The sequence below is a fragment of the Pyxicephalus adspersus genome, chromosome 11 (genome assembly GCF_032062135.1).
Source record: "Pyxicephalus adspersus chromosome 11, UCB_Pads_2.0, whole genome shotgun sequence".
Lineage (NCBI taxonomy): Eukaryota > Metazoa > Chordata > Amphibia > Anura > Pyxicephalidae > Pyxicephalus > Pyxicephalus adspersus.
In genome coordinates, this window is record NC_092868.1 from 16771095 (window position 1) to 16789879 (window position 18785).

The 18785-nt window shown below is 34.4% G+C and overlaps 1 protein-coding gene across 2 annotated transcripts in view; it reads left to right on the forward strand.

Moving 5' to 3' along the window:
• Positions 1-1025: 1025 nt before the first annotated feature.
• The window catches only part of MYBPC2 (myosin binding protein C2), a 63446-nt gene continuing 45686 nt past the window's right edge, over positions 1026-18785 (forward strand). The window contains exons 1-3 of one of the 2 annotated variants that reach the window (XM_072425410.1): positions 1026-1245; positions 15529-15597; positions 18156-18185. In XM_072425410.1, coding sequence (XP_072281511.1) covers positions 1224-1245; positions 15529-15597; positions 18156-18185 — 121 coding nt within the window. In that variant the 5' untranslated portion in view covers positions 1026-1223. The remainder of the gene's footprint in view (positions 1246-15528; positions 15598-18155; positions 18186-18785) is intronic. The other variant, XM_072425412.1, reaches the window with a different exon arrangement.

Consider the following 18785-nt stretch of genomic DNA (forward strand, 5'->3'; position numbering starts at 1 on the left):
TCATCCATGGAAAAAGTTGAGATGGGAAAATGGCAGCCGCCAATAATAGAGTGGCGAGGAGAAGCAGAGTATACTTTCATTCCTGGAAGAGGGCATGTGTTCATACTTGTGTATGTTGGCAGGAGCTCTGATGACCTGCATTTTAGGTTTAGTTTTATATAAAATTCAATTGTTAACAAAAAATAGTTTGGGCTATAGAATTTACACTGATGCTCATTGGCATTGCCACTCACAGTACCTCTTCTCTATTTCAGGATTTCCTTACTCTTCTGGGTTAAGTGAAATCTTCAACCCAGAAGAGTTGGGATGTACTGTGAGTGCAAGATATCATAGTGCTTGTATCCTAAAGCGGCAGAGAACTGCTCCTACAATATGTCAAGGATGAAGAAAGTGGCACCAGAAGCATTATGTCAGCAGGAAACTGCATATTTGAAGACAACCAACCACTGGAAAAAGGTCAAAAAGGACCCTTCATGTCACATAATGAGCCTGAAGACCTTTGGGGGGATCAATGACAGGGAAGGCAGGGGGCTGATTCCGTGGCTTAGATTTAAGGTTTTTAAAGAACTTTCTCTAAAACGAAAGGAAAGCTGAAATATAGCCAGTGTATTTTGATCAGCAGGAGACACTTAACTATGTATGGAATAAACTAAAATAGCTGTGAACTATAAGTAAACATGTTTGTGACAATTCTTCCTAACTAGGGTGGACATAAACCTAAAGAACATATTTCTGAAGTATTATTAGTTTTCTTTACAGCTCTTTTCAGCCTGTTTAATTATTTTTTCCAAAATGAATTAATATTGTGTTGCCTTTACAGGTTTCTTTTCATGGATATTTTTGACCACAGAGAAATCGATGTAGTGTAGTTTGCACCCCTCCTCATTCTTCTCAGTCTCTCAATAGGTTTACATGTAAGAGCAGCTGACTCCTCTATCACACTTATAGCTCTTCTGTTCAGCTGGGAGCCTCTGACAGCTTTTCATGAACAAATTCAGATCCTGACCCCTCCACTAGATGATACTATTAAGGCCAGAGCAAGGCTCCCCCATCAAGAGTTTTAGGGAAGTTTATGGAACAACTTAGGAATTTTGGCAACCAGCTCCAGGGGTCAGGTAACATTTACCAGCGTCTCCCTAGAGAGGAGAGACTGTCTTTAAAGAGACTAGAAGATCCTTGAAGAGGGAGTTTGTGCCTGGACCCAAGAGGAGAGAGACACAAGCATGCCTGAACCAGCAAAACCGGGTAGGACAGTCTCTTCAGTGCCCATTGCTGCGTAGCTCTTAAAACGAGGATAATTACTCAAAGATTATTCTTAAATGTTGAGATGGATCCTGATATCAAATGGTCAACATTTTACAAAAGAAGAACCTGCTGAAAAAATTTAATTGAAATCCACAGAGCAAAGATGATGTGCTGTTACCCATAACTGACAAGTAGTCATCACTTTTCATGACTTTTTATAAACTCATGAGAGTGGATGAGTACTGTTGGTTGATTGTATAATGTATATTGTCTGTCACACATAACATTCTTTTTTTTACTAATCATTACCAGAGATTTTTGCTAGAACCTCTGGGTAGTAAATTTTGGAACTGCAGTACATAGATCCTAAGAGAGAAATCTGAACTGGCATTTATTACCTTGACTCTTTGCATGCTGGATCCTCAATTCAACAGAATATTCCAAACATCTGTTACATCTCTTCTGCATGGTAGTTTACATTGCATCATATTAACAGTAAAGTTTAATGATAAGCACATAATTATATGTAATTATAAATTGCTTTTTGTTTCTTTGCACCTTACTGAACAGTTAGATTCCAGAAAACTGAGAGCGAGAATTAAAAATTCCATTAGTTCACTACAGATATAAAATTGAGGTAGGCAAAAACCTGGCTGGTAATAAGACACTCAGTATTTTTGTATTTTTTTACATTCATGAACAGTGTTATACGTATCTCATTGTAAACTTTTTTTAGAAGATTATTTTTTGATTAGTGGGAATACTTTGTTTACATATCATAACTTATTTATTTTTCTTTACATATACTTTTACTTATTTACCTAGATATAGGTAAAGGTGAAGTAATGGTGAAGGATATTAGTGTTTTTTCATGACTATGCATGCATAACTTTATTATTTTGTTATATTTGTACTCAGAAAATATGGAAGTTGGGCTATATATGTATTTATTTATTGTGCATATGATTATAACACTTTGCATTTCAATTAGTTCAGAAAAGAAACCCAGAAACAAATTCCTATGGGTAATAATAGATCTGCTACTGAATAACTTGTCTGAGTGAGCCTGTCTGAGTGAGTTATTTATAAAATGTAATATATTATCATTTCCTTAAAATCTATGTGAAGTGTTATTGGTACACAAGTCATATGGATATACAAATGATGTGTCAATGCAGGTCACCCAATCATAACTTACAACTTTTGATGCATGGTAGGGGAGGAATTAGATATATTTATATATATATATATATATATATATATATATATATATATATAATTGCACATTGTTGAGGAAGGTGAGGTGAGCACTTAATTTCTCACAGCTATGAGCTATATCTGCCTGCTAGTGCTAATGATGTAATCACCTTTTATCAATGATGATGTCATTGCTCATTTGCTTAGTGTGTTCTGCTTTTATTTTCTGTTCAATTCCGTTCAGACCTCATTAGACAAAGAAAGAAAATTAGTCAGTTTGAAACCCACAAAGTATGAAGCTTGTAGGTAACTCTCTGTTATGAAACATACATCACAGCAAGGGACTGGAAAGCTGCAGGGGGAAAGGGGCACATTAGTTTCATCACTGTTGTGGTTCAAAAGCATGATAAGTTATAATGAACTATAATAAATAATTGCTTTGTGACATTTAGGATCTGAAATAAATGTAGTGATCATTTTAAGGATGCTGTTTTTGTGAATAGTACTCATACACTGTAGTATACATCTTCATACACAGTGGAATATAAATTTCAGGGAAATTTACAGGGTGTCATGGAACCTCAAGCCCCATTTTTTTATTGAAGTCATATTGACAATGATACAAAATTCTCTGGGTCTTTGGGTAATGAAGTGGAATACAGAGCTAAAAAGAAATACATTGTTGTGTAGTAGGTGGTAAATTCCACAAGTAGGTCATGTTGTACTGTAAATTCTGCAGTGCACAAACATATGTTTGAACAAAACCCAGGTCATAAGGTAGAATTCGACATAACTTCAAGTTACAACATCCACTGGTGGAAGGAGATATTCCTCCCCTACATTTTTCTCTGAATTTAACGGTTTTATGTTTATGGCTTATTAAAAGAAATGGTATTTATTAACAACCAGTAGGTTAATGCACCCTACTATTATTTTATTTATCAATTCTTCAAATAATTAGTTTTGTACCATGTTCAATTTTTTAAAATAATCTAGTTAAACGGTTATGATCTGGGAGTTCTGTGGATTACCACAGTTTCTGTTACAGGATATGCGTGACATTACCATGAGAGGCTGGCATTCCACACTCCACAAGAACCAGATTTACAGTGTACAGGGTATGCTGAGAGTTTTAAGAGCAATTTGGCAAGCAATTTAGAAAGAAATCAAATACACTGGTGGCATTTGGTTGTCATAAATCAAAAAGATGGTATTCCAGTTTGTTTTGATGTGCCTTTTTGGAAATGATTTTGGAGTAGCTGTGACATTTTAGGAAACTCATGACATTAGCAAAGTCCAAAATCTAAAACATAATGTACTTTGAAACAACAGATTGTTGAAAATATGAAATTAATAATTTCTCTTTCATAAAAAAAGGGTTTTTTTTTACATTAGAAAAAAACATTAGAAAAATATGAGAATATGTATACCTGTTCAAGGGCTAAAAGCTAGTGGGTCACCTACCCATACAGCAAATCTGTGTATACAGCACACCTGTGCATTTCCTTCACTTTAGACAATGGTACACACAGGGGGCAAAATGTATATATGATGTTCAAATAATATTCACAAAAAATATAAACTTATAGTTAGCAATATGACCATTGCCTCTCAATCATTTTAAGTTATAAAATATAAATGATTACGTATTCCATAATTGCAGATTGTGGGTTTAGTGGTTATTATTCGTTTTTTTTTATGGAATTTACTCATTTTAGAGTTAACCATGTTGCTATATGGTTGAAGAGGACATGGCCACCCTATGAAATATCTTATGGTATTTGGGAATATGTGTCATAGGTGAATATTTGGTGAATTTAGTGTGTTACATATTATAAAAAGATTGAGAGGGAATGGTCATATTGCTATTATTATTTGAACACTGTATATTAATTTTGCACAATTGTGCAGACTTATTTCCGGTGAGCGCTCCCTCTGCTGCCTTCTCCTGTGTGTGTACCATTTTCCAACGGAAAAATGGAGAAATGCAATGAACTTTTTGATTTGTTGTATAGATGTGAATTAAAAATCCTTGAAGCTATGTATTTTCTGTATTTTTTGTAGTTGTTTTTATCCTTTTTGGAAGAATATGTATAGTTTTAAATGATGTTGATTGTTTTATTTTTCACTGTCCCAAAAATAAACTCTTGAAGAAGTAGACTGTTACGTCTGCAAAACGCATTGAGGGAAAATAATTTTCTTGAGACCACAGTACTTTGAAGGTTCTTCTTTACGGTAGACGTGTGATGTTATTTGTGTTTGTTGTATTTATTACAAGTTTTGTGGAATATTCTAATAAAGTTAGCTGGCATTTTAAAAAAAAAATCTAAAAAAATTCCCTTTTTGATTGATGCCTTAAAAGTCGAGCTGTATGCTTTTGCTCAGCCAAACTACCCACTAGAAGATTAAAAGGGTGAGAAGATGGGAAAGGCAAAAATAACAAATGTATAAAGTGTTACTAGAATTCTGACACACCAATTAATAATTGATTGGAGTGTAAAAATTGGTATCCAATCTGTTGGTGCAAACAAGACCTAAAAACACAGTTACTGATTGTCTTTTTGCTAGGGCCCATTTAACGGCATGATTATGTCTTTGTAGAAATTATGTAGGTTAACATAGCGCAGCTGTTAAATATTGTTGTAGGTGTTTATGTGTTACATATCAGATGACACTTATAATTGGAAAGTCTAATGCTCCTAAAGTTATAGATGAATGGTATCTAAACATTACAGTCCTGGCCTTCCTTTGCTATGACTATATAGTTGCATACCTATAAATGTTCAAGTAGTTAGAAGACACTTGCTGATGTCAGTTAGGGAATAGGTCATGCCCTATATAAAAATACAGAAGAACAAATTTAAATGCAAGACTATATTTCTGCCAAACAGCAAATATCTTTTTAATTAGCATTTAGGCAAGGCATCCCTACTGGGAGTGAAAAGTATACCTGCCATTTCATTACAAGACTTTTATTGCAAATGATGAAGCCAATAAAGATACATCCGTACCCTGAATAATTACTTCATTTTAAGCTTGGTTGGACTGGGATGCTTAGACAAAATTTATATATGTTTATTTAAAATTGTTTGCTTGCATTTATTTCATTTTTTAAATGAAATTGAGTTACCATAAGAAATGTAAAATCTTTTAACTCAGGTCATCATTTCTAAAAATGAAGTGCAATTTTATTAGGCAAAGGTTATGCTTCTTGGAGTTTTCCTTCACTGTCTATACCCTACTTTATTTTATTAATCTAATAAAACAGTGTTATGAGTCGTGTAAACAAGGGTGACATTTTAAAAATCAGCCCTTTTGTATGTGCAGCCTGTACACATTTTGCTCACTGCCCTGATCTGTTGCTGTTGATGGAAAGAGGGGAATGCTTTTGCAGTTCTAGTGCTGTGTATTGTGCCTTGTATATTAGTGGTGTTAATAGACATGCTACAGGCCATTAAACAGTATACTGTCTAACAACCTCAGGGATTTACTGAGGTGTAGACATGACCTTTAACTTTAACTCTGTTATAATATCTTCATGATGGCTCTGACATACCCAAAGATAGACAAAGGTTAAATAGACAATTAAATTGTCGAGCAAAATGAAATGTTGAAAGGTTATATCAATATTATAATAATAGTTTCTTCTCTGTCACATTATAATTGCATACTAAGATAACACACATTAGTGCCTATGTCATACAATATTGATATACAAAACAAATAATGGCAATGGTAATGTTGATATTTTGCAGCATGGGGCACCTGGCTTCAAAATCTACCCAGGAACCTATTTCCTTGGTATATGGTAAAATAGATTTATTTGTTTCATCAAGTACATTTTTCATCCTTTATCATATATATTGATATTTTCTAGCTTTTCTGATCCACATCTTGCCTTAATTTACCCAATCCAATGTCTAGAATGCTGGTTGGCGTTGCTTTATGTAGTGTCAGGCAGATTAATAATGCAGACGTACCCCTGGGAGACAGCTGTCGCTTAAAAACAGGGTGACAATTTTCAAAATTACATTTTAAATATTAGATTACATTTTATAGGTTAGATTTACATAGGTATTTTTTTGTCTAATTAAAAAAAAAACTTAGAAAAGTGTGAGAAATGACAGAATAAATAGTGTCACATTGAATCGGCCCCACTTTTTTCCTATTTCCATTTTTTTTTGTGAACCCCTTTTAAAGCATGTTCATTCCAAAAATTTTTACATTTACCTACTATTGATTGATATACTACCCTGCTGGCTGTGTTTTCCAAGGATGAAATTACATTTAGGTAAATCTTGAACTTTTCTTCTACTTGTTTGAGGTCATGCTCCTGTGTGTTCTCATATTTAATTTGAAAATATTGCCTTGCTGAACCTCATTCACACCCTAATGTGTGTTTAAGGGTTCCATCCATAATTCTGGGCTGGACCCCTTTGGGTAAAGCCAGAATAATGACACCATTGGTAATTTTTAGCTGTCTAGAAGGGTGACAATGACTAACACTGTAAAAAATATTATTTCCTCATTTTTTCCGCAACTAAGGTATTCCCACCAGTCTTCAATAAATTAATTTTATCAGGAGTTCCTTAAAACAGACCGTTCATAAAAAAAATAAAAAATAAATAAATAACACTTTTACTTTTGAAAAGTTCTCAATCCCTCAGCATTCCAAGTCCAGTAGGTCACAGTAGGTCAGCTTCCTTCAAGGTAATGAATGTCTAAGCTCCATAAAGTTTTTCTTTGTTTTGCTTTGATTTTTTGCTTTGTTTGTGATTAATTCACAGTGTGGACCAACCATTTAGTACAATAAGGCATGTAGACATTGTCAAGGCAACCTGCTGAAGTTCAAAATGAGCATCAGAAGAAAAGTAATTAAGGTGACTACAAGTGTGGAATGCTTGTTGGTGCCAAAAGGGCTGGCCAAAATGTGTGATTCTGTCATGCCATTATGGATTAAAACCCCTGAGTAAGGCTTATTTTTTTTTCTTCATTTTGGACACTATAGAGAAGGGTCAGATTCCATCAGATTATTCTTTATGGTCTGTGTCTTCATTTCCTATAACTTTCAGTCACGTTAAAAATAGTTTATACGCCAACAAAAAGTGTAAATCTACTCAGCATGACAGGATTCTAATCCTACATCATTGTATCTAAAACATTTTTGGGATACATATATACCTATATACATTATATACTCTTGATGCTTTTAGTCATTATTTGTTAATTTATTATTTGCTGTTTACATACTTACTTTTTAGTAATATAAACATTTTAACCCTTGTAGGGTATGTGTGCCCAGAGAAACTCCAATACCATGAAACAAGATTTTTTTTCTTCTTACTCTAAACATAGTATCCTATTTCCAAATGCCTTTAGTCTGCTGTCTATGGAATTGGAATGGAATTAAGTGATGACTAAAGTTTAAATGTCAAAAAGAATATGATTACCCCTAATAATGGGGGGTTTCGTACCATGTAAAATTTATACAAAACAGCCTGTGTGTATCTATTTTAGGTATTCACATACCTCATATACTAAGCGTTATACATACCCCTTCAGGGTCTATTTTATATATTTACATCTAATAAAGAATATAATTTAATACTAGCTTACAACTATGATAATTTTTGCCAAACTCTTGCCAACTATAGTCTGTCTGAATTGCATAGAGAAAAACAGGTATCCATTGATCCAGATATCACTAGGTGTAAAAAAGGTGTGTAATAAAAATGGATAGGTTTTATTAAAAATTTTCTTTAGTATGGTAATGACCAGGGTGAAGGAAGAATGAGGAAATGCAAAATATAAGCATAATAAACTTAACATAATAAAAATTCAGTTTTAACATAACAATACCACAAAATAAATGCATACTAAAAATACACAATTTATTAATGATAAAAGTAAAATATCTCCTGCAGCTAGCAGACAGCCTGCTTATAATGCATGAAGCTGAACTAATCCTTTATACATTTTATATTAGATTTATGGATTTGCTGATCAGAGATATTTTCATTAACCAAAGCAAACATCTAATTATATCATGGTTGCATGTTTAGTAAACAGACTGTTGCCTGCTTCTCTCTGTCCCAATTAGGCCAGAGCTCAGAAAGGCAGCAATCTGAGAAGGAGATCAAAAGGTCAGCCTGGTCCAAGAGAAGAGGTAGGGGGCTTCCCTGAGGAATCAAAACTTTCAGATGTGGGGTCTTTAATTAGCTGAGGATAGACTGGCAACGCATTTGCCACATGGGACTTTGTCTTCTCACTTGATATAGCAAAGTATGCCTCATACTGCAACCCACTGATTCTGAAATATTATCAAATGATAAAAAGGAGAAATGGGAGGAAGGTAATATTTTGATTCACTGAAAAGCACAGAACCAAAGAAGTAATTTTAACTTCATAGTCATTTTTTTGGCGAATTTAAAAAAAGAACATTGAACATCAGTTAAAAAGTTTGCCAAATTTCTGCTTGATTGCAGTTTTATAATTGCTCTAGAACTATAGTGGAATTTTCTGGAACTATAGTGCCAATCAACATACCGTATTCATAAATGATGACTAACCTATTCACTAATTTAAAAGAGGCCAATGCCTTACTATACTTTCAAAGTACTAAGCAACCTAAGGAGCAATGGAGAACAGTGCTTGTTTATACACACTGTTTGCCATTTTTGCTGTTATTCCACGCTTACACAAACAGTGTTAAGTGTCTGCAACGAAAGTCAAAAGACCTTTTAAAGGGATGATTGCACCTAGAACTAATGGTGAACAATAACCTAATTTTAGTGAATGTAGCTTCTGATCACCACTTTAGAGGTACCTCTATTGTCCAATATTTCCCATGTCATGCCCTTTTAGCGGGTCAACTGAATTTATATCCATTTAGCACAGGCAGAAAAAAAGGAAGCTATTCTACTGGCAATTCTCACAATTGCTTTATAGGTATACAGAAAGCATAACCTCTAATAAAAAGTGCAGTATTATCTCTAAACGCCTCAACTTAAAAAACTTGTTCTGGTCTCTCCTTGAAGCTTAAAGCAATAAATAAACTTGGTGTAGGTGAGTTTATGTCATAATCATTACAGGATATTTGCAGATTATGGCACACACCTACCTGCTTCTTTATGCCCTCCAGCAATTGGTTAAGTATCCTGTCTTTGCTGAATCTCCTGCAGCTGCCATACCTACTGCTGACTCTTCTGGGCCCACCACAATTCTATTTGGGCACTGGACAGCCACTGATGATGTTACTCTTGTGCATGCACAGATGTTGTCTGTGGCTTCCAGGTCTATTCTTGGCAGTCACATGAGACTTCGCATGCCTCTTCTGCCAAAAACCTCTATCTACTTTATGTTCTAATTTGTTTACTTCTTCTTTAACAAAGCTAGCTGTTCTGAGTTTTTCACATTGTTAAATAATGTTTCATTAATCTCTCAAAGTCTTTAACAATGTAGACTACTCGTTGCAATTGTATTTAGCGTGTTTCCCTAAGGGTGCTAGAAATCTCTGGAATCCCTGCAGCTACAGTATATCCTATTTTCACCCAATCTATTTTGACATCAGTTATTTAGTATTTATCGATTCCTCAGGACAGCACAGCTGTAAAAATGGTTAATGCACACACATCGGCCAACTTTTCAAATGCCCATCCTTCATTTGGCAGTTTCTATGTACACAGTAATCATGGGTTGAGGGTTCAGTGAACCCTTTTAGCAGTTCCAATTCAGCTGCACTTGACCTGTGGTATAATAATTTGACATTAACAGTCCTAAAAGCTGATCTATACTAACTTTTATATGACAATAAATCTGCAGTATATATGGGAACCATAAACAACAGAAATACAAAATCCCTGGTAATCAAGCTGTCTATATATTTCATATATAACAATGAATTCAAGGTTGCATTCTGCTGCAGAAAACTCAAGAATCAGCATTTATTAAATCCATCCCAGTTTTTTTTGAAGATATGACATGAGCTGAGCTATCAAGTGTATTTGTTTTTGGCAAGCATTACATATTACTAGTTGTCAGCAGTTGATTAAAGCAAATATTTATTTATGAGGAAAATGTTAACCTGTCCATTTTCGGTACTTATTATTTTGATGTAGGATATTCAGAATTTGCTAAAACTTATGAATGCACATATAAAAGCTGTTGAATGAATGCTCAGCAACAAACAATACACAATACACAGTACACTTGCTGTGCCATTCAATTTTTATAGTACCTTAATACACCACCAACAACTAATGTGCATTGCAGCATTTTATAGATAGATAGATAGATAGATAGATAGATAGACTTTACCTAAACAGCACAAATATGTACTGAAAATTTAAAACAATATAGGAATGTACAACTTTCAAATACTTAGAATAGGCTTGGGTTTAGCATTCATGCTTCCTACTCTGGGATCTTTATATTCCACTTGAGTTGATCTATTAAATACTACTAAGTTCGCTGTTCACAAAATATTTTATTTGTCTTGTGAATCAATATTGTGAAAAGCATGGGGTTAGTCTGGATTATCCAGTATAAGTAGTTGAAACATTTTCTTTCGCTCTACATGACAGTTTCCCCCTCTTTAATCTGTAGTAGTGGGTAAGAAATGATAATCATTTGAAATGGTCATTAATGTCAAGCTATCGATGCTGTAGCAGCATGCATAGACAGGCACTGCAACAGCTGCTTGCAAGTATTGGGTATCTCAGAATGAAAAAAGAGGGAGAGTGAGGAGGACTTGCAACAAAATCTGTCTATTTCACTGTATGTAAAGCATCTGCAACCATATTGCTTACTTAAACACATACCATGGCCTATTTGGAACTTGTAATGGGTGTGAGGTATAGGACTGGGGTTCCTGGAAGCAGACATTGTTAATACACCTCTTCATCTGATGGTTCAGCAATATATTAGATTAGATGAGCTATATTAGGAGGCTTGTTAATCTATACTAACATGTATCTGAATCCAAAACTGTTTGTTCTTTAATTTTGGAAAGAATAGGGAAAGCTTGGATACTTTATAGGTGCATATTTTTGTTTGGTGGTGAAAATTTAGTAATGCTGGTTGTGGCTAGGTTTAAACCTGAATAATTAATATTATCAATAAAATAATTGGTTTTGGTTTTGATTTGGCTGGTTAAAAGTCCATTGATTACATTTATTACCTGCCCATTATCCAGATTAGGGGCATAATTATTTACCATATTTCTTATTATCTTCTATGGGTATTGCAATCCACTTAGTGTAACACTCTCTTTTTTCTTTTGGTCCCTTTTACCATTACAAAGTGGTTAAATATGCCCACTCACCACTTAAAATTAAACTAAAAATAGTTTTGTTTACAGTTACATTGTTTGTGAATATACAAAATGTGTTTCATACAGTGTCATACCAAAGCCTCTATAAACTGATTCCCCACCTCTTAGATTGTAATCTTTGTTGGTCTGGGTCCCCTCTTCTTCTTGTACTTGTCTATTATACAGGTTTTTCATTTGTAACCCCAAATTTATCTACAGAACTGTATAGTATGTTGGTGCTTTATAAATAATTGTTAATAATATTATTAATAAAAATATGCTTTGCGCACAAGAGATGCAACCAACCTAAATTGTACTAGACACCAGTCTAGTACAATGGATAATTTATTAATGAAGGAAAGTCTATGGATGCTGATCTGATTTAGATGCTTCACAAGGAAATTTTTACTTGATAGCAACATACTCTATAACATGTTTTCACAAATTGGCGGATAACCGCTTTAGTTTGACTAACGAGTAAAAGCAATTTATCATGTATTGGGTTTGAGTTCAGCACTACCTAATGGTCGAGGCAGATACTGTGTGTTTCTGAAATTGTCGATTTGACCAGGACTTATTTTTTTTAAACTATAGAGGTACAGGTATAGAGGTTAACAGAGGTACAATGGCCAATAACAGAGGCTTTGTTATGTCCCCACACCCTCACTATAAGAAGGGGAAGATGACCCATACCAGGTGATATTACTTCAAAAAATTATAACATGAAGCTGCCACACAGAAGGTTAGCTACAGTGGTATGGGTCATCTTCCTCCTTTTTTGATGCGGCTCCCACATGATGGTTACCTATTGATGGTTTATGCATGTCTGTAAAGTCTAGGTGCATTTTGGTTGTCTTGATACCTATCACAGTGATGTGTTATCCAATCTCATCCTTCTTTATAAGAGCCTAAAGGTTGTAATAGGGTATCTCCTGACTGATATTTCCCCTGAAGAAACGAGTATTTCTGTGAAATGCATTGGAATGTAAAAAGAATATCACTGGAAATTACCATAACCTTTAATGCTGTACATGTTTGATTTATCTGTAATTGATATTACCAAAATTATTGCAATGTTTGTTTAATAAACTTTTTTTATATTTTAACTTTTATACACCACACATCTTCTTGGTTTGGGTTGTACCCTCTCTTTTTTGGTGAACAACCATAGTCCTTTTGGTATTTCTTTATGCTATGTTAGGTTTGGTGCTAGGAGGTGGCAATTGAAAGTATTAAACATTAGTAGGAGTAAGAGGGCACTTAATATGAGGAGGGTTGTTGCATGCTTGCTGTACTGCCTTTTCTGGGCATGCAGGCTACATGCCTATATAATGATCTGGTTGGAATATTGTTTTAAACATTTTTATAATAAAATAAAAAATTGCCTTAGAATGTCCTCTAAACATGTCATTTAAATAATTTCCGTATTTTTTATGTTGCACTTTAATCTACATTTGAAGACAATCTCTCTGCTGTACAGTATATAAATATATATATATATTGTTCGCAATAAAACATGTCCCCCAGTGCAGTGCTCACTTATCCATGCAGTGGTGTGTCTATTAGCCCTAAAATTTCCAGTTAAAAAATATAGCAAGATTCACTTCTTACAGACCTAAATAGTGTTAATTTAGTCTCAGTTTCATGCATTTTTATGAATTTAAAGAGTCTGCCCCACAAACTAAACCACAGTTTAATTGGGCAGATTTGTTCATCCCTCGTAAGCACTAGCCTAAAAAAAAGCTTCCAGCCTTTGGTTAGATAGGAATGTTGGAATGAAAAAGCTTAAAGAAATTGCTAAGACGTTTCTCTGACCAGTTTGTTCATTTGACCTCCTGTCACAAGGATATGATAAGCTTCAGTTTGTTTTCAGCCAGAGGGTGCTGAGCCTGCTTATTTGACAGCTTTGTTTAGAATTTTGTCTCTCCTTCTGCCAGTTATTAAAGGAATCTTATGGAAGTCAAAAGACTCAATCACCTGTCTCCCACAAATTAAAAGAGGACTCACAGACTTAAAGAGTGTAATACAGTTACTGTCTTGTTATAGACTTTGACTCAGAGGTCCTCCATTCGAGGATTTGGCTTATCATCAGTGGTGACACAACAAGAAGGTTGTTAAATACTAGTGTGATGATACAATAACTTTCTGTTACATACCTAGGATAATTTAGTATGATGTTGCTAGATGCTTACCTTATACTTATACTGAAAGGCAAAACTGCTACATGTAAAGCAATTACATAAGGCTGAGATCTAGCTGGACATAAAAGGGTTACAACAGGAATATACTGTTCACTTAGCGACATGAATATTCCTGGGAGTACCCATTAAGCTAGTGAAAACCTGCCGTTAGTGGCTGGTATGGTTGGTCATGATATGTATACTGAGGGCACTATCAGGGACCTATAAATACATATATTTTTAAGCGAACTGTAACATATAATATATTAACTACCTGAAGTGTTGCACAAACCTTTTGTTGTAATTGAATGTGATTGTTGCAATAATGTTGGGGCCTTGATTCTCCCAACAAAGTTATCTTGTCTGTTGTTATTTATAAAGTTTAGTAACATAATAAATACAGGTGATTACAAACCCCCTCCCCACACAGACAGATTTTTTAACCCTGCTAAAGTCAAGAGATTGTTTACATATTCAGCAACATGAGTATTTTTGTAAACTATGTTACATAAATGCTTAAGGCACATGCAAATGTTCTAATACATGCATGTTTCAAGAAAAGTTTCCCTCAATGTCTTATGCCAAGGGTGCTCAGTAGGGATAAGCGATCGAAAATTTTAAAATACCGAATTTTTACCGAACATGTAAGCGAGAACGGCCTGTGTAAATTTGGTCGTCGAGATTGAATTTTTTGGGACCTGCAAGAGCAATCAGGGGAGCCGAGCTGACAGCTCCGCTCCCCTGATTGCTCTTGCAGCCCTGTAGTATGTGTTCTTGGATAGAGATTCTCTATCCAAGAACACAGAGTCTCGCGGCTGTGCTGATCATGAATGAAAGCAGCCGTGGGAATCATCCTGTGATGAGTACAGCTGTGGGGCTCTTACTGACAGTGTGAGTACCGCAGCTCATCAATGAATGCTGCTGTGAGAATCATCACCGGATGATTCCCACGGCTGCTTTCATTCAAGGTGAGTACAGCCGCGGGACTCACACTAACAGGAGGTATACCGTGACTGCATTGATGAATGCAGCCGTGAGAATCCTCCTGTGCGCAATCCCCGGGCACTGGAGGTCAAATAAGGGCAAGCCCTCATTTAACTTCCAGTGCCCGGGAATCGCGCACAGGAGGATTCCCACGGCAAAATTTTGGATTAATGTGGCTGACGTTTGATTTATACCAATAACAGAAAAACAGTTTTTCATAATTAACTAAAAAAAAGTATATTATTTATATATGTGTTTTAGATTTTGTAGAGGTTTATTATTTTTCTTCATAGGGGACTATTTATGAAGCAGTACATCTGATGTTTACTGAAACATTCCCTGGTGGAGAATCAAATACTGTCATTAAAACACATAGACTTAGATGTTCTACCTGGGAATATTTTAGTGAATGTCAGATTCATTGCTTATAAATAGACTCCATTTATTGTTGGTACCTAAAATGTCCTATATCATAAGGTTTGTTACTGGTAGCTCTACTCATGGGTTGAAATCCAAATCTGCAGTAGGTAAAAAAAAAAACATAACATCTACTATGAATATACTAAAATCCTACTTGTTTAAAAATGACAAACTGTTCATTTGTATTTTCAGCTGTTAAAAAGGCTCCTGGCCCAGCAAAACCAGCTGCTAAGCAGCCAGCCAAGGAAGCCCCAAAAGAAGGTAAGCATTTTTGAAGCAATTACCTTGCTGATTTTTGTGATTTTTTAAATTAGCTAGAAACAACTGGACTGGAAAGTTGTAAAGAGACCATAAAAAATAAAGTTGTTTGATGTCGTTTGGATGTAATTTTTACATGGTTACCTGACTTACAAAATATCTAATAAAATCAATAATAAAATGTAACCGTTATTGTGGTTGTGATCTTTTATCTGTTGTTAATGGTAAGCTGTGTAACACAGTATTACTTAGTACTATGTATTATGTTGTCTGTGCTGCAGATTATATTTGTATTGATTTGTTGTATTTATGATAAGACAGTGGTCTATTGTGAGTCTGCTTTGTTGATATAGTATGTTGGAATTAAAGTGTGTGATCAACAATGAATGTAAAGCCAGTGTAATGTTAAGTGTTTTAGTATACCAATTTGATGCCTAGCTGAGATTCTGAAAATATTAAAGTAAATGTAGAGAATCGTAGATTAGCATTACTTCATACGTGCAAATATTGTGCAGATCTTAAGTAATGTGCAAACTGATTTCAATTGCACCCACATGAACCAACACAATATAACAGTCCTATATTGTGTAGAACATATGCAACATACAAAATTAATTAAATTAACTAAAACATACAAGAGCAATGTTTTCACCAATCCTTGTAACCAAAGTAAAGTAAATATTTTATAACTGTATGGTAACAGTATAGTGAGAGTATTCCATAATAGGAACACTTCAGACAATAGGTTACTTTTTACTGGAGCAATAGATTTTTGACTAGCATGTTCCGGAAATTACCTTGGGTGCAAGGTCTAGAGGCAACAGTATTAAACAGTGTTTAGAAAAAATAGAAAACTACACCATTAGGTCAATATTGATGTTGACTTCTCAATTTATTTCCTCTGCACTAAACATTGTACAACTGTACCAAATAATGTCAAGTTTGGCTTCCTAAATTGAGGATAAAATCTTTTAAATTTTAGAGAACACCAGATTCTTGAAGAATATTACAATGTAATGTACCTCTGTAGCCTAGGGCAGTACAACTCTAGATCTGCATCTGAGGTCTGCATTTCTATCCTACAAGTTGATAGGGGGTTTTATAGATTTGTTTTCAAACTGCACCCCCTTAACCAGTCAATGGACCCAATGGTCTAGTAACAAAAAACACTTGTGAGAATGCAAAATAATTTTGAGTGGCAGAAAAAGTTTACAGAAAATCTACTATTTCCTGATGGCATGTTGATAAAACATTCATGGAACTTAGTGCATAGGAACTATATTCTATAATAGCTAGATTCTTCATTTTTTTTATTTTGTTGATAGATTGAAACAGTGCTTTATAGGTTAACATACTTAGGCCAATCACTGATAAATTGAATCTGATCTGATTATAATTTGAAGTTATTAGTTGAATTAAATTCCTAAAACTCCGGAGAATTCAATATTAAGCAAGTCTGTTAACGCAAGCCATGTAAGCATCTGTTATTAAAAAAAACTGCTTTACCTAGCTTATTCTGAATCTTTTACAGTTTTATTTTTTCAGATACGACCACATGTATATATTTAAAAAAAACCAGATGATACTTGGCCTCTTTTGTAGAGACTTTCTCCTATGCACCCTTTCTGTAAATGTTATCTATTAAAACAATCTGACACATTATTAATGCGCAAGAAAGTACATGGCAGAGCATGCAATATTGTTGTTTTCTATGTATGTCTTGTTTGTTGTTTTAAACATGTTAGTCTTCAACTTAGTACTGTTCAACTAGCTACTTTTCTATACTACTTTTTCTCACATTGCAACAGAATTTTATCTCACTATTAACCAATAATCGATAATTATTAATTAATAACGGCATGCTACAAGTCACACTTGTTTGTGGTGTTTACAGTATGACACCATGGAGCTTATTTTAATAAAGCTTTAATAATAAAGCAAAGAATGATGAATATGTTAAAATCAAGTCAAAGGCATCAATCAAATTTTATCTTGCTTAAGTAGAAATAATAAAGTAAGATTATTGTACTTTGCACATGGCTCTTTGTTGTATTAAATAGGCTCCTAAAATAAATGACTGCACTCACACAGTTTAAATGTGTAACTTAGCTGCACAACAATATAGTAATATATATTTGTATATAAAATATATTTATATCATTACTTATTGTATTTAATGTTTGTCTTTCATTGGGTTGTCAGTGTCATAATATATGTTCCTGTACTATGGTGCTACGTGTGCATGGTTGCATGTCATATTTCAAATGTCATCAGTGATGTCTCAGAAGACTCCAAAGCTTCTCAGTTTGGGAGGTCAGTTTGAAGAGTCGTTTTGGAGCCCAGTCTGAATAGTGTCTGTCGTCAATAAAACGCACTCTGAACGAAAGTTTGAAAGGTTCATTACACCTAAAGGACAAAGGTTCTTCGCTTTCATGATGCCAAGTCATTTCCAGTTGTACAACCTAACCCTCCACCTTGTATTGAAATTACTGGGTAAAAAATACAGAATATCCTATTTGATTTGGTTGTCCATTCATCGTTCAAATTTCTTTGATTTACAGAGGTCGTTGATGGAGAACTGCCACCAGATGGTAAGTTTCCAAGCAACAGCTCAATACCAACAGATCAGAAAACTGTTAAAAGAACAGATTACAAAATGAAAGTAGTGAACAACAACCCAGTGATATCAAGAAAATCACGCATCTTTCAATGCAAATGAAGAGATCAAAGACAATCAAAAAATTCTTGGGGTAATCAAAGTATAGAAAATATGGGATGCCAAGAAGTCACACCATTGCAGAACTCAGCGTTTTGAATTCGGCTACTGGAGAAGCCCTCTATATGCTATGATTCTGTGTTAAAAAAAAAAAAGCTTGCCATGGAGCAAGACTATCATTTTTTTTTAAATAAAACAGTCTGTTTAAATAAAACAAATCTGTCAGTATCTATCTAACTGTAAATTAAACCAGAAAGGAGAATATGTAAACATTGCTATCCCTCTATTCACAAACATGACCACATGGTGCATGCACTTATATAAAATAGGAGACTGTTACTAGTACTAGTAAAGACTAGAGAACAAATAAAACTTATATCACTTTTTTATTGCTTGCCCACTGGGAAGAGTTTGCCAAAATTTTAGTTTTAACATTAAGTGTGAAGAAATCTCCTCAAAACTTTGACATTTGTCA